The sequence below is a fragment of the Stenella coeruleoalba genome (assembly GCF_951394435.1).
Source record: "Stenella coeruleoalba genome assembly, chromosome: 17".
NCBI lineage: Eukaryota > Metazoa > Chordata > Mammalia > Artiodactyla > Delphinidae > Stenella > Stenella coeruleoalba.
Window position 1 is genome coordinate 66,163,950 of NC_137163.1, and position 26,460 is coordinate 66,190,409.

The window sequence follows — 26,460 nt, forward strand, 5'->3', positions numbered from 1 at the left end:
GACTGGTGTCGGAGGGAGAGAGGGAGGGGAGGGGAGGGGAAGACAGAAACAAGTGCTCAGGAGGACCAGGACCAGGGCCCTGGTTTCCCTTCCTAGAAGGCCGGCCCTCCACTGCACAGTGGAAGTAACTTGTTCCTCAACAGCAGAAAAATCACTTCTTAAGGATGCTGAATGGTAGGGGAAGCCAGTGAGATGCTGCTGTCCACCCGCACTGTCTCAGAGCAGAGGGGCTGGCAGCCTGCACACAGCTGGGTACCAAGGCCCCCGGATGGGCCGGGGATGGCGGCGGTGGTTGTCCCTCTTCTCTACCTACCCCCGCCCCCAGGTGTAAGATCACCTGCAGTTCCCTGAACACGTTGGGCGCTTCCAAATCCCCACGCCTGTGCCACACGAACCCCTCAGCCGCTGGTGTCCTTTCTCCTATCCTTGCAGGCTTAGGCCAGGAGCCCTCTTTTCCATGAAGCTCTCTCTGTCCTCTCTCCTCAACTGTTACAATGCATCATTCTTCCCCTGTGGTCCACAGCACGTCGTTGGTGTTGGTTGTATTTAATCACTGAGCTTTGAATCATAGTTGGTTTTACATGTTTCTTTCTGGGGGACCACACACCCCTCTTATTCACCTTTGCAATGCCCCCTCCTTGTCCCAGGGCCTGGCATCACAGAGTGCATGGCTGAGTGAGAGACCTGTGACCCCGCGATGTGGAGCGCTGCTCAATTATGTGGGGTATGAGGCCAGGAAGGAGGTGACTGCGAAGCCCTCTGTGGTACTGGGATCTTTTCTGGTTTTGATTGGGCCCCTCGGTTTCCCCGGTCCGGTGAGGCTCATGGCTGCCTGACTGACCACTGTGAGGGGTTCTGGAGTCGTTTCTTGGGATTTAGGGTGTAGGCGAGGAAAACTTACCACCCCAAATAGCTCTTTGCCATGGGATTATTTCAAGCTGAAAATAATCAAGGCTCAAAAGACTTGGGAAGAACATTTGACCTTCCCCCTAAGTGCATAAAAGTCTAGATAGAGGACCTGTTCCGGGAAGGGAGCTATCACTGTAGATAACTATGGAGGAACTAGGTGTGTGGACAGGGGGAACCTAGCAAAGTCTGTTTGTTACAATCCCTCTCTGTGTCCCGGAGTCTCTGCCTGGCCCAGCAAGCATTCATTTACCAAATCTTTGCTTTTCCATCTCCATGTGAAATTGCCTTACTCCCCTTTGAGGTCCCGAACCACTACCCCCAACATCCTCTTTTGTCTTTAGCTGAACTTGGTGTTTAAGGCTTTGGCCTTGGTATGATGGCTTTGGCCATTTTGGTGAGTTGAATTTTCCTGAGTCTCTCCCATGTATACATGTTATTAAACTTTTGTGTGATTTTTCTCCTGTTAATCTGATTCATGTCAGTTGAATTCTTAGACCAGCCAGAAGAACCTAGAAGGACAGAGAAAATTGCCTGTTCTCCGACGAGGGGCAGATTGAGTCGCGCAACACAGATTCCATAGACTTCAGAGAGCTGCTGCCTGGGTCGCAGCTGATCTCACGGAACAACCTTATTCGAGATAATTTTGTAGCCAAGTTGGGCTTTTGTGATGAGGAAGGAGGGCCTTTCAACTCTGCCAGAAATGGAGAAACGGAGGTGTCCGACTGCAGGGGTGGAACCCGTGCAGGCTGGCATCGCAGGGTGCATTGTGCTTCTTCTCTCGGGGAGCCACTGGGAAGGTTGATCAACCCGTAGGACCCTCCCCAGGGCAGGCAGAACTGAACGAGGTGCCCTCTGGCTTGTTTGTTTCACTCTGCGGGCCTGGCTTGTCTTACTGTTAGTGCTTATTCATCGCAGACCTTGGATTTAGAACTTGAATGTTCTCATTACTGGATAATTCGAGACAACAATCATAGGGTCCAGCTAATCAAATAAGCCGTGTGCAAAGCGAGCCTTGAGCCCAGGGCAGAATTAACCCTGAGTCGCTCAGGCTGCCATCCCTAACTGGCGGGGGGAGGCATGCAGGGCAGCGGGGACAGGTCCACAGAGACAGTGGGGAGATGGGTCCAGATGTGATACGAGGCCCAGCCCAGCTTCTAACAAGCCACTGCTAAAACTGATCACAAAATAAGCAAAATGTAAGAGAAGACTAAGCTAAACAAAGACTGTTCAAAGAAGATCTTGTCAGAAGGATAAAGAAAAGAAAGAGAAACCGCCAAATACAAAAACACAAGTTCAAATTCAGGAGTTTAACAAGATTTAAGGTTTGAAATCAAACAAATTTTTAAAAATAAAAAAATTAGCCTAATAAAAATAAGGCTAAAAAAGTAAGTAAACTTACTTAAGGTATGAGAACTAGAAGGTAATCAATGATTTAAAAGAAAAACTTGAAAGTTAATTAAAAAATAAAACCCGGATGAAAAGTGTTTTTAAAAAGATACAATGCAAAACAAACAAACAAAAATGGTTCTGAAGAACCTAGGGGCAGGACAGGAATAAATACACAGACATAGAGAATGGACTTGAGGACACGGGGAGGGGGAAGAGTAAGCTGGGACGAAGTGAGAGAGTGACATGGACATATATACACTACCAAATGTAAAATATAGCTAGTGGGAAGCAGCCGCATAGCACAGGGAGATCAGCTCAGTGCTTTGTGACCACCTAGAGGGGTGGGATAGGGAGGGTGCGAGGGAGACACAAGAGGGAGGAGATATGGGGATATATGTATATGTATAGCTGATTCACTTTGTTATAAAGCAGAAACTAACACACCCTTGTAAAGCAATTATACTCCAATAAAGATGTTAACAAATATTATCCATTTCAACTTTTTGATTCAATACGTTGACAATTTCAATAAAAAATTCTGAAGATTATATAAAGGTTAAGTCTACAGTAGAAACATTAAAAATGTGAAGGTAAATGGGATTAAAAATAGAAGTTAATGGGCTTTAACGTAGAAAGCATAAGTGGTCACGGAATAGGGTAAAGAATAATTTAAGAAGGAGATTAAAATGAAGGGTCTGAAGGTAACAAAGCTTGTGGAAAGATAAGTGAAGGAAACATGGGCTGGAAGCAGGCGAGGGGACAGTCCTTAAGTTGTAGCTGGGTCAGTCTTCCCCAAGAGTGGTCTCTGACGAACCTGATATGATGTCCAAGGCCAAGGTGAAGAGCTGGTTCCCCCCACTGAAGGGGACCCTTTCCCATCAAATGTGGCTTCTTTTTTTTTTTTTTTAAGAAATATTTTATTTTATTTTATTTTTTGGCTGCGTTGCGTCTTCGTTGCTGTACTCAGGCTTTTTCTAGCTGTGGCGAGCAGGGGCTACTCTCGGTTGCGGTGCACGGGCTTCTCATTGCGGTGGCTTCTCTGGTTGCGGAGCACGGGCTCTAGAGCACAGGCTCAGTAGTTGTGGCGCATAGGCTTAGCTGCTCTGCGGCATGTGGGATCTTCCCGGACCGGAGCTCGAACCCGTGTCCCCTGCATTGGCAGGCGGATTCTTAACCACTGCGCCACCGGAGAAGTCCCCAAGTGTGGCTTCTTAACTCTACGAAAGTACGTGACTCAGCTTGGTTTGGGGCAGGAGTTATAATCCTCGGGCCATGAAGGTCTGGTTCTATGCAACACACGCAGTAACAAAGCTCCAAGTTAGTCATACAATCTTCAGAGGAATAACCTCAGTCAGACGTTTGTGACAGCTTAAAGCTGGCATCAGGAAAGGATTATTAAGTGAAGTATTGACGTATCGTAGCCACATGGTGACGCACCATTTAGCCTTGACAAATGTTCTAGAAAAATATGTATCGACATAGGAAATGTCCAAGATATTATGTAAAAAACATATTATAGACAAGTACTATAATATTAAACATATTAAAAACAGTTATACAACAAGTACTGTATAATTCCAGTAACTTAAAAAGTTGATACAGTATATGAATAGTACGACATATTTATTACCGTTATTATCTGGATGGTAGGAATTGTGGATGATTTTTAAAAAATAATTATTCTTTGTGCTCTTGAAAGTTTTCTCATGGATTCAGGGAATCCACGTTATATTTTGTATCATTAAAAAAACCCCTAAAGGTTATTGAAGAAGAAAGGATACAGGCATATGCTTAGCTTCAGAAAGATGCTCTTTGCTGCACTTCTGTGAGGAAAGAAAGGTCTAGATATTCTCTCTCCCCACTCTCATCTGCCCGGCCCATTATCAAAAATAGTGATTCTAGAAGAGGTCATTTTTTAAGGTCCTATAAACCTGTTAAGGATGCCTTCTGCTAAATAATGTATGTTTGATCTATACAAAATTAATATTTAATAATATTTATTAGAGAATGACTAGGTAATCTTTCAGCACACAAAAACACAACTTAGTATTTCTTCAGTGTTTGTTATATGCTATGCACTTTATGTGCATATTCTTACTTAATGTCCACTTTTTGAGAAAAGAGAGGGTAAATAACTTGCTGTTATTTATAATTTGCACAGAAGCAGGGGAGTGGGAGTCTAACCTGAGACAGTTTGACTCCAGGGTCATGTTCCCTGTACTGTACTGACATCAGTGCTTCCTGGGTGAGTAGTTTTGTGTTTGAGGTCTTCGAGGAGATTTAGAAACGTGTAGCTCATGCTGTCTCCCTCAAGGAGCGTCCAAGCTACTTGGAAAGATAAAGAGGTGATGTGCAGCAGCAAAACACACCTGTTCCAGTAGGCAGCGCAGATGGTACTTGATGTGACATTCAAGGAGAGACATTCCTGTGGCCTCCAGAGGTCAGAGGGGGCCTCGTGAAGGAGCCGGGCTTTGAAGGATGGGGAGTGTAGCACATGAAGACCATAGAGCTATAGGTCAAGCAATAAATACCGTGTTCTGGAGAAGAGGAATAGGGAGTGACCATGCAGCCAGCACATAGAAAGCAGAGACTCTGGGGACAAATCAAGCCACAGGGGATGCTACTGGAAGACATCAACATACAACTGGGCAAGAGGAGACGAAGGCATAGTCAGGAGAGAAATAATATCTGAACTACAGGAGACAGGCTAGGGGTCAAGTGAAGACAGAGCTGGTAGATGAGAAGTGGAGTGACGGCAAGAGAAGAGAGGAAGAGTGAGACGACTTCAGATGGTTCTGTATCTAAGTCCGTTACTAATGAGCAAGTAATGGGGAAACTGTATGTCTTGGTGAGAAAGGGGGCCAGCAGGTCCAGATAAAGGAGAAGCCAGAGGCACAGGGTAGGGATTACGGGACATAGTCATTCACTGGCCATGGTACTGTTCTAAAATACAGTGTATTAAGGGGAAATTTGAGGTTTCGTGAGGCCAGTAGATTAGGAGATGATTACCATTGAAATGATAGCTTGCTTCTCGCAGGTGCCAAGAAGGGGGGCGCACAGTGACAGGGTCAGTTGGAGGTAGAGAGGGAGGAACTGTGAGCGAGAGCCTGTATTGTGGTTTTCCCAGGAAGGAACGAGTGAGGCAGGGTAATCAGGTGTAGGATTGGCTCTTCTGAGTAACTTCAGAGGGCCCTGGGGTGTAGGTGCTGCCTGTCCCTAGTTGTCTGGTACCCGGCTCTGGGATGAGTAGGGCAGGTGGATGGCGGCCTGGAGTGTGGAGCTCAACAAAAGAGGTGTTTGAGGTGTGGGCTCCATCTTGGTTGGTTTGCATTTGAAAAGTGAACTCTCACTTTGAGTTGCTCACCATCTCTAGGGGTTGGCTAAACCTCGGGAGGGGCTGTCCCTCCAGGCTTTGCAAATCCTCAGATGTCAAAGCATAAGAATACAGAAAATGAAAGACATGGTTAACACAGATATGTAACCAACCTATAAATATTTACTGAATACCTCCCATGCCCAAACACTAAACTGTGTGCATGAGCTAGTATGAAATAAAATAACAACAAAACTAGCATAGTCTTCTGTAGCCCTCACCATGTGCCAACAGTCCACACGCTTTACAAGAATGAACCCATTTAATGCCTGTAACAACCCTACGGGGAAGTACGTTTACCATCTCAATTTTAGAGATGAGGCAACTGAGGCTCAGAGAGGTTGAGCAACTTGCTAACGTCACATAAAGAGGAAGAATTGAAGCAGGGATTTGAACCCAGGAGGTTGGAGTCTGTGTTTTAACTACTACCTAATATTATATATGGTATAGTTCCCGCTGTCCAGGTTGAAGAGCTACTTCAAAAGGCAAAATATAAATATTCGAAGAGATAAGTATAAGTAAAGAGCAGGGCATATTTAATCTCAAAAGAAGGTATGGGATATATGCATATGTATAGCTGATTCACTTTGTTATAAAGCAGAAACTAACACACCATTGTAAAGCAATTATACTCCAATAAAGATGTTAAAAAAAAAAAGAATGGAATGGTCCAGGTTCTCTCAAAGGGGAGGTGTGTGAGACCACCCGCGGAGAGGGCAGGAAGAAAAGACTGGAACTTGTATTTATGTTTCTATTGTTAGCTCATCGAATAGCCTGTCTTCTCAGTACAAGCTCCTTTCCTCATCATGAGAAAAAAAAAACGAATGATAGTATAATCACATCTGATGAGACACAGTCAAAAACCATGAAATTACCAAGTTCACTATATGAAATATGGATCGACATCTATGTCATTACCTAGTGTCTCAAGAGATGATAGACACTGAGGAAGAGTTCGTCACTGACATCTGTTGTTAATGGCCGTAGACGGTGCAGACTCTGTGGTGGTGATGGAAGCAATGAATAATGGGAGTGAGTATGGGTGATGCCTCCTATACTGCTGGGTACGGGGGACACAGCAGTGAACCCCTCCGTCAGGCGTCCCTGATCTCGTGGAGCTTACGGTCTGGTCGGGGAGAACAGGGGATCAACAAGATGAACCAAGGAAAGATAAAGTGTGTTAGGTGGTCATACATGCTGAGGAGAAACATGGATCAGAGAAACGACGGGAAGAATGGGGGAGAGAGTTGTAACTTTTTAGATAACATGGCCAAGTGAGGTCTCGGTGAGAAGGGACAGAGTAATTACCTGGTGGAACGAAGGGAATGAACCATGTGGCTGTCTCTGGGCAAGACACCCCTACCCACCACGCAAAGAGCAAGTACTAACACCCTAATGTGGGAACGTGTTCTGGAAGGTTGAAGAAGATGAGGTCGGTGCACGTGGAGCCCAGTGAATAGCTGGCGGATGGAGACCAAGGGGTGGGGCGAGGGTGTGGCCAGGTCCTTGCAGGCACGTGAAAGGACTTGGGCTTTTTTCCTGGGAGTGGAATGGGAAGACACTGGTGGGCGTGAGCAAAGAAGCGATGTGATCTGGCTCGTGTTGCTAGAGGATCAGTAAGGTTGCTGTGTTGAAAATCCTTTGGAGGGAAGGAGGACAGAGACCAGCTGTAAGGCCTCGAGCAATTTTCCAGGTGAGCGATGATGGTGGCTTGGACCAGGGTGGAGGTACGGAGCGGCATATTGGACCTGATTTGATGGTAGAACCAACAGGATTTACCAATATAGATCCGAGCTGTGAGACAGAGACTAATGGTACATACACAGTATTTTACTGAAAAGTACACTGGGGGTACATGCTTCAAACCTCTTACTGGTAGGGATGTGTGAGAAAAATGGTGGAGGCCACTGGGAGAGACCATGTATTGTCTACAGGGATTTTGAGGAGAGAGATCAGTCAGGGGAGGATGCTCAGTGCTGGACGTGGTTGGGCCTTGAAGAATGGGTGGGATTCAGGGGGTTAGAAAGGCCTGGGGCGCACCCTGGGAGCCACAAAGGAAGGGAGCTGACTCTGCCCAGGCCTGTTCTGAATCAGTCTGCGTGGAGCCCGAGCACAGGCAGGAGGTTTTAGGATTGAAATGGTAGCAGGCCAACTCGTCCCACCCTTGAACTACAAGTAGAGTCAGGCACCGGACGCACAGGCTCAGCGGCCATGGCTCACGGGCCCAGCCGCTCTGCGGCATGTGGGATCTTCCCGGACCGGGGCACGAACTTGCGTCCCCGGCATCGGCAGGCGGACTCTGAACCACTGCGCCACCAGGGAAGCCCAGATTTTTTTTTTTTTTTTAACATCTTTCGTGGAGTATAATATAATTGCTTTACAATGGTGTGTTAGTTTCTGCTGTATCACAAGGTGAATCAGCTATACATATACACATGTTCCCATATCTTCTCCCTCTTGTGTCTCCCTCCCTCCCACCCTCCCTATCCCACCCCTCTAGGTGGTCACAAAGCACCGAGCTGATCTCCCTGTGCTATGCGGCTGCTTCCCACTAGCTATATTTTACATTTGGTAGTGTATATATGTCCATGCCACTCTCTCACTTCGTCCCAGCTTACCCTTCCCCCTCCCTATGTCCTCAAGTCCTGATTGGGAATTTTTGACTGAGGGAGTTAGTGGTTTGCTTTAACAATTTGCTTCTCTAAAAAGCTCTGAATAAGTGCCATTAGTTAATGAATTAACAAATGTTAACTCAGTGGCTAGAGTGATTTATTTACTAAATGGGACTATAGTTGTAAGTTATATATACATATATGTATGATATATATTTATAAATATATAAACATATATTTATGTATTCAGCATAGTTATTATACTATATTATATAGTATAACCTGTAGTATAGTTATATAGATGTACATATGTAGATGTACATATATGTATTTCTGTTAAGGAGAGTGATTCCATTGGACCTAACATTGTTTGCTATATAATAAAAATGAATTTTTCTGATTCTATAGGTGAACTTTAAAAAGCTTGATCTATAGTTCCTAAAGCAGTTAGGGTTTCTTGGTGCACGTTATATCATTGGTTTTCCATTTGCCGGCTGACTGAGTGGTCCCGCCAGCACACATCCTGCACACGGCTTCTTAGCACTTCAAGATGCTGCACGCAAGTGCCCCAGGCATAAAGAGTATGGCGGAAATACCTTTTCCTCCGTCTGTGTTTGTAAGACAGTCTTTTTCACTCCAGAAGAACAATTTTGGGGAGATGATTTGTGTCACATTTTGGCCTCATTACAGTTTTGAGTTGTAAATGGCGCTGGTTTGCCTGGAGGTGTAAACATCTATTTTATCTTCATGTGCTCATGGGAATACCTGAAACTGAAAAAATACTTTCTATTCTTGAGTTCTGTTTCAGGCTATAAACAGAGAGGTTAACAAGATATTTATCAAAATTCAAATTTTATTTTATTAAAAGCGTGCGTCCAACAGAATGCCAATTACTTGCTGCTATGCCTCGGTTCTTCATTTCCAAACACAGATGGAGAAGTCGAAGAACCTAATGTCTTATTACAATCATATGATTCTGTAAGATAAATAAACACTGTGCTTTTCTCTTCTGAAATGGTGAGGAAAGTGCGAGCAGGTGTTAAATTACTGTCTGCAGTTATAAGTTACAGGAAGTATAAGATTATTCAGTGTTTATTTAGGTGCAGCTGATAAAGTCAGGCGAAGGGATTCTGACTAGTCCAAATTTGCTTTCTGGTAAATAGGTACTATTTAAAGGATATGACAAATCACTTATTCTTTGGTTAAAATGCACGAAAGCAACAGAAATGAGAAGCGTGTATCACCTGAGTTTATCATGCCTTGCACACAGGGGTATCTTAACAGTGTTTATTGATTTGTCCCCAAATAACTGAGTTTCAACAGGGGGAAACATGTGTTTGGAGTGCAGCTAGATTTTTCTATGACTTTCAAGGAATTTCCTATTCTACCTCAAAATTTACAAATTGGCGATATGTTATTTATTTTAAAAATAAATAGCAATTAATAATTTACTTAAATAACTTAAAATTTATTTAATAAATTAAATAAATTTCAATGACAGCAGTGAAAGCAATATAAACAAATGACAGTGCATCTGTTGTTGTCATTTTTCCTATAAGCCCATTTTGATGGCCGCATTTTTTTGGACAGAATGACAACCTTTCTGATCTACTGACAGTAACCCTTTGGACATGTGCTTTACAATTTTTTCAAATTCAGCTGTGCGTTAGTGCTTTCCATTTGAACTGTCTCACTCATGCCATTTAAGGAGATTTATTAACCTTTAAGTAATATTCCACATTTAACAATAAACCAAACACATTGTGAGGTCTTCTTTGATTCTCAAGTGGTGATTTGAAGATATTAGTGCTTTGAGGGTGCTGAATCCAACTTCATGGCAAAACTGGCCTCGAGTTCCCTCAGCCCGTTAGAATCTTCTAGCTGGGATGAGGGACATCTACTTCTTTCTCTTTTCTTATCTTGAGACTACCTGTTAGCCCCTCTTGGTTATCCAGTGACTGCCTTAATAACTAGCCCCGGTCTGTGCTTTCAGAAGTAACCAAAGAAGTTCTGATGTTCTAAGAGGACAACAGGGAACAGTTAAATAAAGGACATGGTTTGAAACCCAAATGTCAACATAGACAGGATCTCTAAAGTTCTCTGTTTTTGGAAGTTGTTAACTGGATTTAACTGTGACATATGCATGGTATGACTGAAATTAGATAACTACTGAAACAAATGACACGATGTTATATTTCACATTTCCCCTTCTGTCTTCTCAGCCATCATGTATGTCATGGGAGCACTTGGTCCTGCAGTGGGATATTTATTAGGTGGACTTCTTATTGGTTTTTACGTTGATCCCAGAAGTCCCATTCACCTTAATCAGGATGACCCTCGTTTCATTGGAAACTGGTAAGAATCGTTTATTAAATCTTTCATTTCACTTGGTATTGTTATAGAGTAATAGTCCCCTTGTAGTTAAAATAAGAATTTCCCCAATGGGAAGATGAAAAATAGCTAAACGTCACCTAGGAGGGGTTGGCAGGCAGGATAATAATCCCCAAAGATATCCTTGTCCTAATTCCCAGAACCCATGAATGTGTTACCTTCACATGGCAGAAGGGATTTTGCTGATGTGAGTAAGTTTAGGCTCTTGGGATGGGGAGATTATCCTGGATGATCCGAGTGGGTCCAGTGTAATTACAAGGGTCCTTATAAGGGAAAGAGAGAGGCAGGAGGGTCAGAGTAAGAGAGGGAGATTTGATGATTGGAGCAGAGGTTGGAGTGATGTGCCTCAAAGATGGAGGAAGAGACCATGAGCTAAGGAATGCAGGTGGATTGCAGAAGCTTTTCCCCAGAGCCTCCAGAAGGAATGCAGTCCTGCCAGCCCAGTTTTTACTTCTGACCTCCAGAACTCTAAGATGATACATTTGTGTTGTCTTAAGCCATGCCGCCTGTGGTGATTTGTTACCACAGCAATAGGAAGCTAACACAGAGGAGTTGGGAACATCCGTTTAACCCATATTCTTTAGGTTTGGGATGGCTGGTTTCTTCATAGCAGAGTGAAGGAAAAGGGGAACGCGGCTACATCGGAACTTTCCTGTGTACTTTAATCGTAGCTTTCATTTTCTTTTCTGTGCCTTTAAAAAAATATTTTCTGCCACTTCCTTATTGTATTTGTGTTTCTGCTTTGTCCTTCTCCACTGCCCACGACTCTAGCCCTGCGTTTCCACTGTCCCACTCTTAGTGAATCTTTTCACTCGGTGATAGTTCCTTCCCCTGGGTGTGCTGGGGATGTAGCCACTCTCTCACTTGCTGGCCTTTAATTGTCTTGCTAAATAAGTAAGTTTAGGATTTAGAATGAGAACTCCAACTTTGGGTGATAGGTTACTTATCCCTGTCTCCAAGGGCTGCATTTGAATTCTTCCCAATTCTCAACTTGAACATAAGGAGTTATTTCTTCATGATTGCAAACACTCGCTCGAAGTATCGGCATCTCAAATTCATTAAACATGGATTGGTAATAGGCATACATTGATAAGAAATTTTCATTTTAGAACAGAGAATTTCATTAATTAGAAACTAGTGTCAAGTAATTACTTTCTAAAGAGTTTCTTAGACTACTTGTGTTCTCTCTGTGTTTCATTATAATTTAATAACCTCATAACTTGAGCTGTGTGAGAATAATGTTTAACACTATTTTCTAAGCAGTTAATAAATATTAATTACATGATAGAACACTTGTTATTTTTATAAGTAAATACTCTTTGAAGGTGGAAGTGCTAAGATCTAGATGAGCCTAGCCTGGTAGAATTTTCAAATCATGCAAAAGGGAGCATTCCCTTGTCAGCAGTAGGGGAATGACACAGGAATTTTAAGTTCTTGATCAATAGTGAAATTTTTGGCCTCTACTGTTTGCTTTGCAGTTCTGAAATAATTCAGAGTAAAGATTTTTTAAAAAATTCTCAGAAAACTAGATTATTAAAATGTATCTGTGAACATCCCATGTATAATCTGTGTTCTGTATAGATTTCCATGAGAAGAGATTGCAATAAGGGAACGTCTGGAAGGAGAAGGCAAGGAGGACAGCTCAGGGGCAAGGAGAAGGCAAGGAAGCAGGAGCTTTAAGATTACAAGTGCTTTATGCTGTTTTCTAAAAGTTTTCTAGTAGACATCAACCCAGTTGGTAGCAAAGTAGAACAATTGAGTGCAGACCCTGAAGCCACACTCCCCTGGTTTTAAATCCCAGTCTGCCACCTAGTAACTGTGTGACCTTGGGGAAGTAACTTAACTTCCCTGGGCCTCGGGGGGTTTTTAAATCCATAAAATGGAAATAGTGGCAGTACCTACTTGATAGGGTTGTTGTGAGGAATAAATGAGTCTATGTATGTGGAGCTCTAAGCAGTTCTTCCTACATAATGTATGTTACCTATTATTCAGTCCTTTGAATTTAATCAATGTTCAAGTAGTTTTATTCCTTTTAATGGCTCAGTATTCCACAAATGATAAAAATTGTCAGTATAGAAATGTATACTAGGGAGTCTCTTTGAAAATGAATTTTGTTTCTTGAGTAGCTCTGTTTGTAACAGACTTCTACCTTGAACAGAGACAGTTATTTGATACAATGTTAGTTTCTATGGTGCCTAGTGGCAATGATAGGTTTTTTGGGAACTATATGCTGGAAGAGCGAAGGAGGGAATGAGTGAATAATGCTAATATTGATTGGGTGCTGTGTGTCAAGCATTATTCTAAGAGCTTTACCAACATTTTCATTGAAGCCTTATGACAACCACATGTAGTCACTAAGTGTGTGCCCATTTTGCAGATGACGATATTGATGGTCAGCGACTTGAACACCTTGCCCAAAGTCTCAGAGTCAGTGGGAGCTGGACAAAAAATTGAGTCCAGGGTGGAGGTTTTAGTCAATGTACTTAACTGTCCTCCCTTCATGAATAGTCTCTGAGTAATGGTTCATGAAAGGGAGTCAGGAGCCCTGGCTTTTCAATTTTAGCTCTTCCTGATGCATCCTTTTCCAACATGTAATGCACACTTCCTTGCATTACTTAGCTTTTCTCAACGTCCTCTTTAGCACCACCATTATATCATGTGTTAACTTCGATGTTACTGGAGACCGATTTGCTCTGCTTAGAAATGTCCCTAAACATTTTTTTAATCTTTTTGTCTATTCACTATAATTCTTTCCCTTCTTCTGTTATTTTCTCCCTTTGGGGTACTCTGAGTGTATCTTTAATGTTTGCATATAATTTTAAGTCAATGGCTCTGGGTGGAGGTGGGAGCCCTGAGTGCACATCTACGTAAAAAACAAAACTAGCTACCATGGATTTATTGTTGCTTTGGGGGCAGGCATTTTATTAGGTCTTATACATTGTCTTATTAATTTTGATGACCCCCCCAAAAAAAGTTATTATTACTTCCCTTTCAGACGAGAAAGTCTGTTCAGAAAAGCAAACTAATTTCCCCAGGATCTTAGAGCTAGTAAGTGGGAAAGACAGGATAAAAACCCAGGTCAGTCTGAAGCCACAACTCAAGAATTGCCCCTTATAGTCTGCTGCCTGCCCTCCTCTGGAGAGAGCATGAGAGGTCCGGGAAACTAAGGGGTTCAGGGGACTTGAATGCAGAGGTTGCAGAAAGAAATTCAAGAAAGATAATGGCAGGACTGGGTTAGTAAAGTCCTCGTATGTGGCCAAGTACAAAAAGGGCCAGATGTTATCACAGCTATGTCCCTGCCGACAGATGGCTCTGTTTTTAAAACACCTATCTCATTCAATTTATTTATTTAGGAAATGTTTTGAGTACCTAACCTGTGTTAGGCACTGGGTTCGTGATTAAATACTGAATCCTTGAGATGGCTGGAAGTCTGCCCTGAGCAGTCTTCTAAAAATAAAACCTTTTTCTGATTGCTTTAATATCTTAATTGGATATAACGTTAAGTATCTTTGAAAATAGCACACTGGATGGTCTGTGTTCTTACTGCATTATATTCAACATGAATTCTTAGAATGCTGTTTGCGTTCTGATAACAATGGATGGGAAAGTATTGATACAGAGGCCAGAATCTGAGCGTTTATGAACTTGGAAACTTTGAGGACAGAGTTTGGAGTTGAGGAATCCTAGTTGCAAAGTTAGTGACCCTGTTAGGCAGGACCAGGGACCTCTATTTGCTAAGAAAAGGTTGAAAGGGGACTGAAAAATTGCCCTTGGGGAATTATGCAGGCAAGAAAGCCCAAGGCCTTAACACATGTTCTAATACAGGACTAGAATGAGAGATCTAGTCTGTATTTACTTCCTAGTTCCCTCGGCATGGCAACCTCAGATGTGTCTAAAGACAGAATCTCGATTCTGCATAGCTCAAGTTCCACTTCTCAAGTTCCAGATCAGTGCTACTCAAAGTGTGGTCCCCACTGCTGCCCACCAGCAGTTACTGGTCTGTGACAGAACATGGGCTGAAATTGAGAGTAAATGTTGAGAAACTTAAAAAAAAATTTTGACAGAGGAATTTTGTGTCTGACACATTGATTTCCCTTCTGAATTTTTATAACATTCATCTTCTATACCACATGATCTAACAACTGTGTACATTCTTGCATTTCTTGGAATTGCTTGGAATCATTTCTTGTATCTTTAGCTCGCTTACAAGCAGATTGTAAGTTCTTGAAGTGCTTGCAGAAAAATGTTTGAATGCCATCAGCAATTTGAAATACACTTCATACCAGATATTAATGGTTTTCTTCTGAGAAAAAAGTGTCCGTATTGGTCCAGAAAGCATGCTATAGACTCTATATTATTCTTCTCTTCAAATTATGGGCTATTGATTTATTATAAGATGCACACTGTCGTAGGACTAACAATGTTAATTAGCAGAACTAACATATATGTGCTCAAAAATACTTGAATTGAATGAAATTCTAGTCAGGCTGCTGAATGTAATGGTCATTATAATACTAGTATAATTACTGGGTAGATTTCTCATTTATACCACAGAAAGGGAGGATTCCGTAGTATATTTTCTTAAGTTGTCTAACTTCTTACTGCTGTACACCCGATGAAGGTAAAAAGTTTTCTCTGGAGAAATTTATCACCACAAACTTCTACTTTGCTAATTTGTTCACACTCATAATACCAAAGCCATAAATGCTATTCACATTTCCCAATTTTTTAGGTGGAGTGGATTCCTCCTTTGTGCCATTGCAATGTTTCTTGTGATATTCCCAATGTTTACTTTTCCAAAAAAGCTTCCTCCTCGACACAAGAAAAAGAGAAAGAAAAAATACTCTGCTGATGTTGCGGGTGACGATGACGTTATGAAGGAGAAAACAAACAATTGTGAAGAAGTGGACAAAAAAGTTTCTTCTATAGGATTTGGAAAGGATGCCAGAGGTAAGGTATATCTTTTGAATAAGTACGTGCATGGCATTTCAGATCAGTGCTACTCAAAGTCTGGTCCCCGGCCACTGCTGCCCACCAGCAGTTACTGGTCTGTGATGGAATATGGGCTGAAATTGAGAGTAAATGTTGAGAAGCTTAAAAAAATTTTTTGACAGAGTAATTATGGGTCTGTCGAATCTAATAACAACAATAATAAATTGGGCTTCAATTTTGTATGTTTTAAATTTTTCATTTTCTAGTAATTCCTCTTTAATGTATCTTGCAAAAGTATCAGTAACGATAGACTAGAAATAATCATTAAAAAATAGTCCTTCGTCACAGATAGCTTGAGAAGCACTGATTTAGAATCTAAAGGTGAAGGCTTCATACTGTAATTAGAGACGTCTGATTTTTAAAATAATTATTGCATTATACAATGGATGGTTTGTCTCAGGGAACCGTGGGTTTGATAGTGTGGCCTGATCCTTACATAAATATAAAACTTACCCCTAGGAAAGGATCTTGTTCAACAGTGGCTCTGTCAAAGCTTGAAAGTGGCCATGGAGAAGGGCAACCAGGGGATGGGTCTCCAAACCCAGCATAAAAACGTCCAGAGGGTTTCAGTGATGTGTACTGGTCTGTTTTTTCATTCTTATCTCTCTTAAAAATAATGACTTTATTAGAGCCAGATTAGGCAATCTCAAATCTAAACAACTTAATCTTAACCAAGCCACTTTTGTTCCATATTCAATACCTCTGTTGAATGGCAATAAATCCCTTTATTCCAAGAAACCTATAACACTACATTCCCATGAGTTCCTGCCTATTTCTTGAATCCTCTGAATTGATTTTTCTAACTTATGAAGCATAATATTTATCAAGTGCTTACATCAGTTAAGGTTGTTTTAGGGTAAATGTACCTAGGCACATTATCATCTCACTTTGACTATGTACACAGTAAAGACGAAGAGGAACCTTTCAGGCCTAGAAGGAAGTTACTAATATATTATGGAACTGTCCCTGCAGCCTAAGAATGGTTAGATTGGACTATTTTTAAAGACTATATTTGTTCAAAGCAGTGAAGTGACATTTCATTGGAAATGCTTCTTCCCAGTTAAGTTTTAGATTTGCCTTTCCCGCTCCCTCCTCATTATTTTGGGACAATGTGTGCTTTTGGAACTGCCAAAATTACCTCTTCTGCTCTCATAACATAAAAGATTCTCTGGATGGTAGCTCTTGCCCTGTGGACCAGTCCATCATTTTTCGTGGATGCATGATGGACCATAATACTACCAAGGGAGTGACTTGTTTTTTTTTAAACAACCCAGTTGAGAGCAAAGCTGATGTTAAAAAATTCACAACATAGGAGTAGACTAAGAGTTTTACTTTACAGAGAATATAAAGTAGACTCAAGGGGGGAAATAAAGGCTAAGCTAAAATGGTATATTTTATAGCTTAGAGGTAGATGGCTCGAATGTGGAATATATGCTCTGTTGGATAGTAGAGAAAAGGGAGAGCAAGACTGATATGAAATACCAGCAGCGGACACAACCGTTGATGGGAATGAAGTCCTTGGAGGAGCCAGTGTAGACAATGATTTCAGTGCCCTATCTGTACTGTGGGACCTTCCCGTTGTCAAGGTGGAGGACCTCCTGAAGGCCTGTGGGTCTTCTTTGGCCTGAAGGTCTTCTCTGTAGTCTGGGAAAGTGCTTGACTCCTGCACGCTTCAAGTGCCAAAGAATTAACATCCTGGCCTCCCACCCCTAAAGCTATCTTAACCAATGGCCGATCAACATCTCAACTCCACCCCCTCATGGGTGAGACAATCCTGAGGTATGTTTCTACATCCTTTGTAAGCCACCCTTTCTTCCTGTGCATCACGTCCGCACTCCCATCCAGTGTTTCCTGAATCGCCCAAATCAACTGTTTGGCTTTGAATCCTTAACTCAACTCCTGCTTTTGGGGGAAAGCTCACTTAGGCAGGCAGGTTCAAAAGTGGTAAAAGCCATCATGGGATTTGAAAATTATTTTTCAGAATTGAACCTATGGACTGTTTTATTGGATGTCTTCTTGTACTGCTAAGAATTGTGCTTCTCCAGCTTTTCTATGTTCAATTTGATGGTTCAGGATATTTTCTTTTAGAGGAAAGAATAAGAGGAGTCTTTTGACAGTGATGGGTAGTTGGTTTATAAAATCCATTTTCATTCTGGTTTTCTCGTCAGTATTTCTGATACATTCTCAACCTTTTCACTCTATGCCTTAATTATGATGACGGATCTTACTTCGGCAGTCAACCTTCCTGATTAGGACGCAGAGCTGGTTTATTTTATTACTTCTTCTTGCACTGGATTCTCTAATTGTATCTAGACCTGGAACTTCCAGAGACACTTTCTTTTGTTAGAAAGGAATCCTGTTCAAATGGGAATATAAAGTGGAAATGTTTTGCTAAAAATTATTCAAGTGATATTGATGACATTGGAATAATGTTCAAATACAATATTTAAAATTAATTCATATGTATCTTGCACATTTTGGTTTCTAATACCTTCACCTATAGGAAATGGCAGTCTAATATTTAATCTGATTTTCAAAAAGATCAGTTAAATCTCTGGAAATCATTCCATCGCTGACATAATTTGTATTCCAAAGCTGAGATTCATTATTTAGGTCTTGAATGAAAGAGTGCTTGCTAAGATTTCATTTTGAGTTAAATCTGAGTTTGATTCGCAGATCTTCTTTTTCCTTGTCCTGTTTTTTGGAGTAAGGCTCCTTTTAGTCTTTATTTTATATTTGAAATCTGTACATCAATATTAGCTTCTTCAAAGAGAAGGTGGAAAGGTGGCCAAGTTAGTATTTTTTTAGTTCCTAAAAACAAAAATGATTTAGGCCATACAGAATGGTGCTCCTTGAGAAGTTTTACCGCAGAGAACGCAAGAAGAAAATACACTACACTTTCTACCCTCTGCCTGCACATTTTAATGATAGACATTGGGAAAATCTGACTCAGTGTTTCTAGATACTTATTATAAATTATGCAGGAATAAGACTTTTAAAACACCACAAAGGAGAAAGTAGAATTTTTAGTGTGTCTGCATCACCATCCCATAAAGAGAATAGCACTGATTGCTTCAACATCTTACCCATAAAAATAAACAGCTAAAATATTTAAGTGGATCAATTTTCCTGAGGTTTGAGGTCCAGCATTTTAAAAGTCTTCTGACTTTACCTGGACATTTTCCTAAATAGAAAGCTTTTGGTAGCAGTTAATCGTAAGAAGATGTTTATTTTTGTGTCCACTTTTAACCTTTTAAGCTTCATTTCTTGGCATTATTCATTAACATAAAGTACAACAGACTTTCTCTGCTAGACTTTTGTTTGTGTTCAAGTAGAATATATTTATCATCCTAAGTAAAATAGCTACTCTGAGGTGATGCACTGATTTAAAGAGGCTATTGGAAGTTATAGAGGATTGATCACTAGAGGGTGATGTCATCATTTAATTCAATGACTGTTCACTCTGTAGAAGCTGCTGTACTCCAAGCTGTGGCAGATCAGAAGATGAGTGAGCCATGGTTTGCCCTCAGAGAGCTTATAGTCCATTGAGGGAGACAGGACAAGTACAGATGGAAATATGCTAATGGCCAAAAAGGAAGATGGTGTGAGAGCCAGAGGCAGGCGAGGGAACATCTAGTTGAGGGATCAGGAAAGGTTTCATGGAGGAGGTGGGATTTGTGATGGACCTTGGAAGACTGGGAGAATGTCAGTAGGTGGAGGTGGGATGGTGTGGGTATTCCAGTCAGAGAGAGCAAAGGCAAGAAGGTCAGACTGGGGTGATGTATTTGAAAATGCTGAGCGAGTGTATTGTGGTTGGTGTGTTGGATGTGCATGGTGGAAGCCTGGGACGTAAGGTTGGGAGGGTAAGGTGGGACCATATTGTGCATAGAGAGTTCTAACCTTAACTGAGTTTGGCCCAAATGGGCAGTGGGGAGGTTTGAGCAGCCTTTGGCAAGCACTCTGTTAGGTAGATTAGGGAGGGAAGGGAGTGGAATGGAAGGAGGTTGCCCAGCTAGAAAGCTACCGACAGAGCCCGAGAGAGGTGATGATGGTTTTGCTTAGTACAGATGGAAAGGACAGTAGCATGCTAAATTGGTTTTTGTTTTGGCCACGCCGGGATGGGATCTTAGCTCCCTGACCAGGATCTAACCCATGCCCCCTGCAGTGGAAACACAGAGCCCTAACCACTGGACCGCCAGGGAATTCCCTCCTTGTCCCCTTTCAGTTGCTTTCAACTCTCCAGCCAGAAGGATCCTGTTGAAATGCCACTCCTCTGCTTAAAGCTTCTGTGGTCTCCCAGTCTAACCCCTGGTTACCTGCCTGCCCCCATATCCTTCTTGCAATCCCATTTGTTCATTCTACTTCAACCACATTGGGCTCATCACTGGTCCTCAAATCTGCCAGCACACTCTCACCTCAGGGCCTTTGCACTTGCCATTCCCGTGTGGGGAACGCTCTCTCCCACATCCTCTCGCTTCCTTCAGGGTATTTTTCAAATGGTCCCTTTTCAACGAGGCCTTGCTTGGCCACCATATTTAAAAATTGCTACCTTCCTCTCCAAAGCTTATCTCTTTCTCTCCTTTATTTTTCTCCTTAGCACTCATCACTTTGTAGTATACTATGTATTTTACTTATCTTATTTATAGGCTCAGTAATGAGAAAGTAAGCTCCATGAAGGCAAGGAATTTTTGTCCGTCACGTTCCCTGATAAATCCCCACCATCTAGTAGATACTCAGTAAATATTTGAAGAATGAATTATTGAATGATGAGGCGGGAAGGAAGAGGTTGTGTTTATAGAATGTGGAAACTGCTATGGGAATGATGGGGAGGGAGGTACCAAAGTCGGTTTCAGGGTTTCAACCTCAGATGATGGAGAGCGGAATAGAGGGGCAGGGGGAATAAATTCTGAATTTGAGTTGCCTAAGAACAAAGAACCATTGCATGTGGTTCTTTGCTAGGTGTTTTAAAAACTAGTATAGCATGGAATACGTTAGAGGCAATACTTGACTCAGCAAAGAGTGATCACCAAAAGCCGCGTGCCTGGGACATGCCATCTTAGCCTCTTGTGTTTTGCCTTTGCTCTTTTGCTGAATTGCACTTTAGCTTTAGGTTTGCAGCCTATATTGGAAGCTGTTGCTTGAATTCCCCATATTTGCCATAAGAGCATTGCTCAGTGTCCTTTATATAAAACCCTATTTCTTGAGAACAGAGTGCTCACACTTAGCCTACCTAGGAAGCACCACGGGGGCTTCTGAAAACCCAGAGTGCTGGACCCCAGCCCAGAGTGTCTGATTCAGGAAGCCTGAGGTGTGGCCTGAGAATATGCATTTTAACAAGTTCCCAGGTGAGACTGATGCTGGTGGTGCAAGGACAGCACTGTGAGAATCACTGCTCTAGGACATAGTTAAGAAAAGCATTGTTTCCCACAAGGAAATTAGCATGTTTCTGCTAGTGATGATTATACAACTTTCTGCTTTGGTGGCCAGGAAACTGAGGGTCAAATTTGAAGCCCAGGAAGAATCTCATAGAAATATTTCATTCTTTTCTCTGGCTTTGATGTTCTGCTCTATTTACATCTTCTCTATGTCTTTCTTTTCAAGGAAGTATGATGAATTTCTTTTTCTTTTTTTAATTGAAGTATTGATATAGTTGATTTACAATATTACATTAGTTTTGTGTGTGCAATATAGTGATTCAATATCTTTATAGATTATACTCCATTTAAAGTTATTACCAAATAATAGCTATATTTCCCTGTGCTGCATAATATATCCTTGTTGCTTATTTATTTTATACACAGTAGTTTGTATCTCTTCATCCCATATACCTACTTTGCCCCTGCCCCCTTTCCTATTCCCACTGGTAACCAGTGGTTTGTCCTCTGTATCTGCGAGTCTGTTTCTGTTTTGCTATATGCATTTTTTTGTTTTACTCTTTAGATTCCACATACAAGTGATTACAGAGTATTTGCTTTTCTCCGTCTGACTTATTTTACTAAGAATACCCTCTAGGTCCATCCATGTTGTTGCATATGGCAGAATCTCATTCTTTTTCGTGGCTGAGTAATGTTCCATTGTAAACATATGCCACATCTTCTTTATCCATTCATCTCATCTTCTCTATATCTATTTCTTTGTTTCATTTCTCTTTTACATTTATTTTGTTGTACCTTCAGCTTAAGAGGCAAAATGTAGATGGTAACAGGCATGGCAAAGAATTGCTAAAAAAGAAAACACTTTTCAAATACTCAGTGCAAATTAACTGTGGGACTACTACTCATCAGAGTAGTATCTACTTAGAAATATATGTAAATACTCATTAGATTTAAACAAGCAGGATTGTACTGTGGCCAGTAACCACTAATAATGTATTCTGGGCCCAGTGGCCGCCGTTTCTGTCCACTGTCGGCAGGTAAGTGGTTCAGGAGCTCTGTGTGCTCACCCAGAGGTGACTGTGGTGTGCCAGGGTCATCCAGTTCCTTCTGCTCTTTTATTGGCAAACAGGGAATGCCATTTGTCAGTATGCTGTGGGGTGGGGGAAGAAACTGGAATACTTTAATGGGGACTTGTGATGGGGGAGCCCAGGGACATCATTAATTCCAAAGAAAATGGGCAGGAAATGGGGGCACTTGGGGTCCTGTGTTGTCCGTGTTACATACGAAGAGCAACTTTGGTTTTGCTTTTACAGGAAGACGTGACTAAAAATAGTTTGATGCTCCTTTGTAATAGGCATGGTAAAGTTGTATCTGCTATATGTCCACGAAATATACAGGAGGGTGCAAGATTTACAGGCCATAAAGGAGGTTATTGAGGTTTTCACTGCGTGGTGATGGTATGTTTCCACCAGCTTTTTGATGCATCTGAAGGCTTAAAAGTATATAAATAATAAGAACGAAAAGATTGGAGGTAAAGGAAACTTCGTGGAGAGATGTTAAAGAAAGTGATTCCAGGATTTTAATTTATGGAGGTGACTGAGTGATGGTATGGAGAGGTCAATGCCATTGAAAGAAGAATTTACGACTTACATTTCCCAAGAGAAGGGGGCACACCCCATATGGGGCCACAGGGGAAGCACCAGGTTCTGGTCAGGAAACGAAAGACAGGAGTGAGGGGAAAGCCCAGGGCAGAGCCCTTATTGGGGTTTCCATGGGAAAGACAAGGCAGGACAGAGCAAACAGCTTACCACTGGCTAGTCTGAGTGATTCCAGCCGACTCTGGGCCATAGGGCTGCTTTCTAGTTGTCTGGGTGGCTTAGGGCAGGGAAAATACTGGCTTGGAGTGTCAGAGTTAGATAACAAGGTGGCTGATCATATAAACTCAGGATTGGTTGGTTTCCGTATGAAAGATGTGCTCCCAGCTGAGCCCTTGCTATAGCTAAGCACTGGTAGTCCAGTCTCTCTCCAGCCAGCAAGCTTTTTAAGATGTCAAAACATTATAAAATACAGGGAAAAAGTGATTAATAGAAAGCTGATGGGGAAAAAAGAAGCTTCTGTATTACAGCCAGAGGTACACTCTTACCTGGCCCGATTCCACTATAATTATTATATGGAGCTCCCACTGCCTTTCTTTCCACCACTTTCCCTCTCCCCATCCTCTGGAGGGCCTTTCCCAAGCCCTTGAGGCTGAGGCTTGGGTTCAGCCCTGTATTTTGGCATCATGTTATTTTATAAAGATCTCCACATTCTACATAACAATGACCCCCCACTCTGGTGCTTCCATTTTTACCCATGGTCTCCTTGTCTTTGCCCAATGGGAATTCTGTGCCTGGTTTGACTTAGTTCACTTAAGCCACCTTTCTTTGCTTGTTCTGTTGATATTTCCCTCAAATTTTACTTTGATTTAAGAAATTGGCATTACCTAAGACTTTCAGGAAAGGACTAGACTGGTTCCCAAGTATCATTCTACTTATTGAGATAGGTGGCTGGCAATGTCTATCTTAAGAAAATTTCTCTTTCTTTGCTTCTTTTCCTCTTTCACAAATATCTTTATTAAGCAACTACTACAGGATGAAGAATTCAGGATACATATATGAAAAGTTACAGTCCTTGCCTCAAAGGGAGCTAGAAAGGAAAATAGGCATAATAAAATGTAAGTCTTAAAATGGAGGTATATACCTTCTGAGGAAGTTGAAGAAAAAGGAAGAAGGAATTCCTAAGTTAGTGGCCTGAGTCAGGGAAGACTTCTCTAGGAGGATGACATATTGCTGCATCCTTTTAAATTAGAAGTTTTTTTTTTTTTGGGGGGGTGGAATATAAAAGCAATGCATGTTCATGGTTGAAAATTTAGAAAGTATTTAAAAATATAAAAAATAAAATAAAGGTGAATTCCAACCTCATCCCTGAACATAAATGATTAAATTTTTTTATAATAAAAAAGTATATTTTGAAACTGGACAGAGGTGGTGATTGCATACCATTGTGAATGTACTAAATATCACTGAATTGTTGACTTTAAAATAGTTAAATTTATGTTATGTGAACTTCACCTCAAAAAATTATTTTTAAAAAGGTGTTTATTCTAATTTAAACAGAAGGAAAATAAACTGAATGGGCACTAAACTTCAGATAAATCCTTTTTTTTTTCCCCACAAGAAGAGATATTATTTCCAAAAATATCTGTGTCAGGAAAATTATAAAAAGTATTAATATGGGTCAGTATGTTTGGTTGGTACGTAATGTTTATAATTTATACCTGGGTATAAATGTAAGTTTCCAGGTAATAAAATCTAGTCAACAGCTTTATAGTAATAATAATTCATCTGCTTTGTATAATAATAAACCAAACACTACCCCTCATCCCACTCTCAGTTTAAATTAAAAACATGCTATACTCCAATAAGAATTTTAAAAAAATAAATAAAAGTAACCACCGCCTCCCCAAATCCATAGAACCATACATGAACAGAAAAGTTAATTTTATTAATTGCTAATTTAATTTTTAAAAATGGATGACTGGGACTTCCCTGGTGGCGCAGTGGTTAAGAATCTGCCTGCCAATGCAGGGGACATGGGTTCAATCCCTGGTCTGGGAAGACCCCACATGCCACGGAGCAACTCAGCCCGTGTACCGCAACTACTGAGCCTGCGTGATGCAACTACTGAAGCCCGCACCCATAGAGCCCGTGCTCTACAACAAGAGAAGCCACCACAGTGAGAAGCCCGCGCACCACACGGAAGAGTAGCCTCTGCTCGCCACAACTAGAGAAAGCCTGCATGCAGCAACGAAGACCCAACATGGCCAAAAATAAATTTAAAAATTTAAGATAAATAAAAAAAATTAAAAAATGGATGACAAAAGAACAAGATTGAAAGCTTATGTCTACTTTAAAAGGGCTCTGTAGAAGAACTTAAAGTGGATGTGGAAATAAGATATCAGCAGGTAAAAACAAATACAAACAACATATCGCGGGGAAGGAATTTTCTTGCAACCAGAAAAATATCAGAAAATAAATGGAAAGTTAAAAAATATGCCAGAGCAGAAGCAAGAAGAACTACAATCCTGCAGCCTGTGGAACAAAAACCACATTCACAGAAAGATAGACAAGATGAAAAGGCAGAGGGCTATGTACCAGATGAAGGAACAAGATAAAACCCCAGAAAAACAACTAAATGAAGTGGAGATAGGCAACCTTCCAGAAAAAGAATTCAGAATAATGATAGTGAAGATGATCCAGGACCTCAGAAAAAGAATGGAGGCAAAGATCGAGAAGATGCAAGAAATGTTTAACAAAGACCTAGAAGAATTAAAGAACAAACAAACAGAGATGAACAATACAATAACTGAAATGAAAACTACACTGGAAGGAATCAGTAGCAGAATAACTTAGGAAGAAGAACGGATAAGTGACCTGGAAGACAGAATGATGGAATTCACTGTGGCAGAACAGAATAAAGAAGAAAGAATGAAAAGAAATGAAGACAGCCTAAGAGACCTCTGGGACAACATTAAATGCAGCAACATTTGCATTATAGGGGTCCCAGAAGGAGAAGAGAGAGAGACAGGACCCAAGAAAATATTTGAAGAGATTATAGTTAAAAACTTCCCTAACATGGGAAAGGAAATAGCCACTCAAGTCCAGGAAGTGCAGAGAGTCCCATACAGGATAAACCCAAGGAGAAACATGCTGAGACACATAGTAATCAAATTGGCAAAAATTAAAGACAAAGAAAAATTATTAAAAGCAGCAAGGGAAAAACAACAAATAACGACCAAGGGAACTCCCATAAGGTTAACAGCTGATTTCTCAGCAGAAACTCTACAAGCCTGAGGGGAGTGGCATGATATACTTAAAGTGATGAAAGGGAAGAACCTACAAGCAAGATTACTCTACCCAGCAAGGATCTCATTCAGATTTGATGGAGAAATCAAAAGCTTTACAGACAAGCAAAAGCTAAGAGAATTCAGCACCACCAAACCATCTCTACAACAAATGCTAAAGGAACTTCTCTAAGTGGGAAACACAAGAGAAGAAAAGGACCTACAAAAACAAACCCAAAACAATTAAGAAAATGATAATAGGAACATACATATCAATAATTACCCTAAACGTGAATGGATTAAATGCTCCAACCAAAAGACACAGGCTTGCTGAATGGATACAAAAACAAGACCCATATATATGCTGTCTACAAGAGACCCACTTCAGACCTAGGGACACATTCAGACTGAAAGTGAGGGGATGGAAAAAGATATTCCATGCAAATGGAAATCAAACGAAAGCTGGAGTAGCAATACTCATATCAGATAAAATAGATTTTAAAATAAAGAATGTTGTAAGAGACAAAGAAGGACACT

At 41.2% G+C, this 26,460-nt stretch overlaps 1 protein-coding gene across 2 annotated transcripts in view; it reads left to right on the forward strand.

Moving 5' to 3' along the window:
* Positions 1 to 26,460, forward strand: part of SLCO5A1 (solute carrier organic anion transporter family member 5A1) — a 121,513-nt gene that overhangs the window by 35,564 nt on the left and 59,489 nt on the right. For both annotated transcript variants that reach the window (XM_079901826.1, XM_079901827.1), the window contains exons 2-3: positions 10,506 to 10,638; positions 15,407 to 15,624. In XM_079901826.1, the coding sequence (XP_079757952.1) occupies positions 10,506 to 10,638; positions 15,407 to 15,624 (351 nt within the window). The remainder of the gene's footprint in view (positions 1 to 10,505; positions 10,639 to 15,406; positions 15,625 to 26,460) is intronic.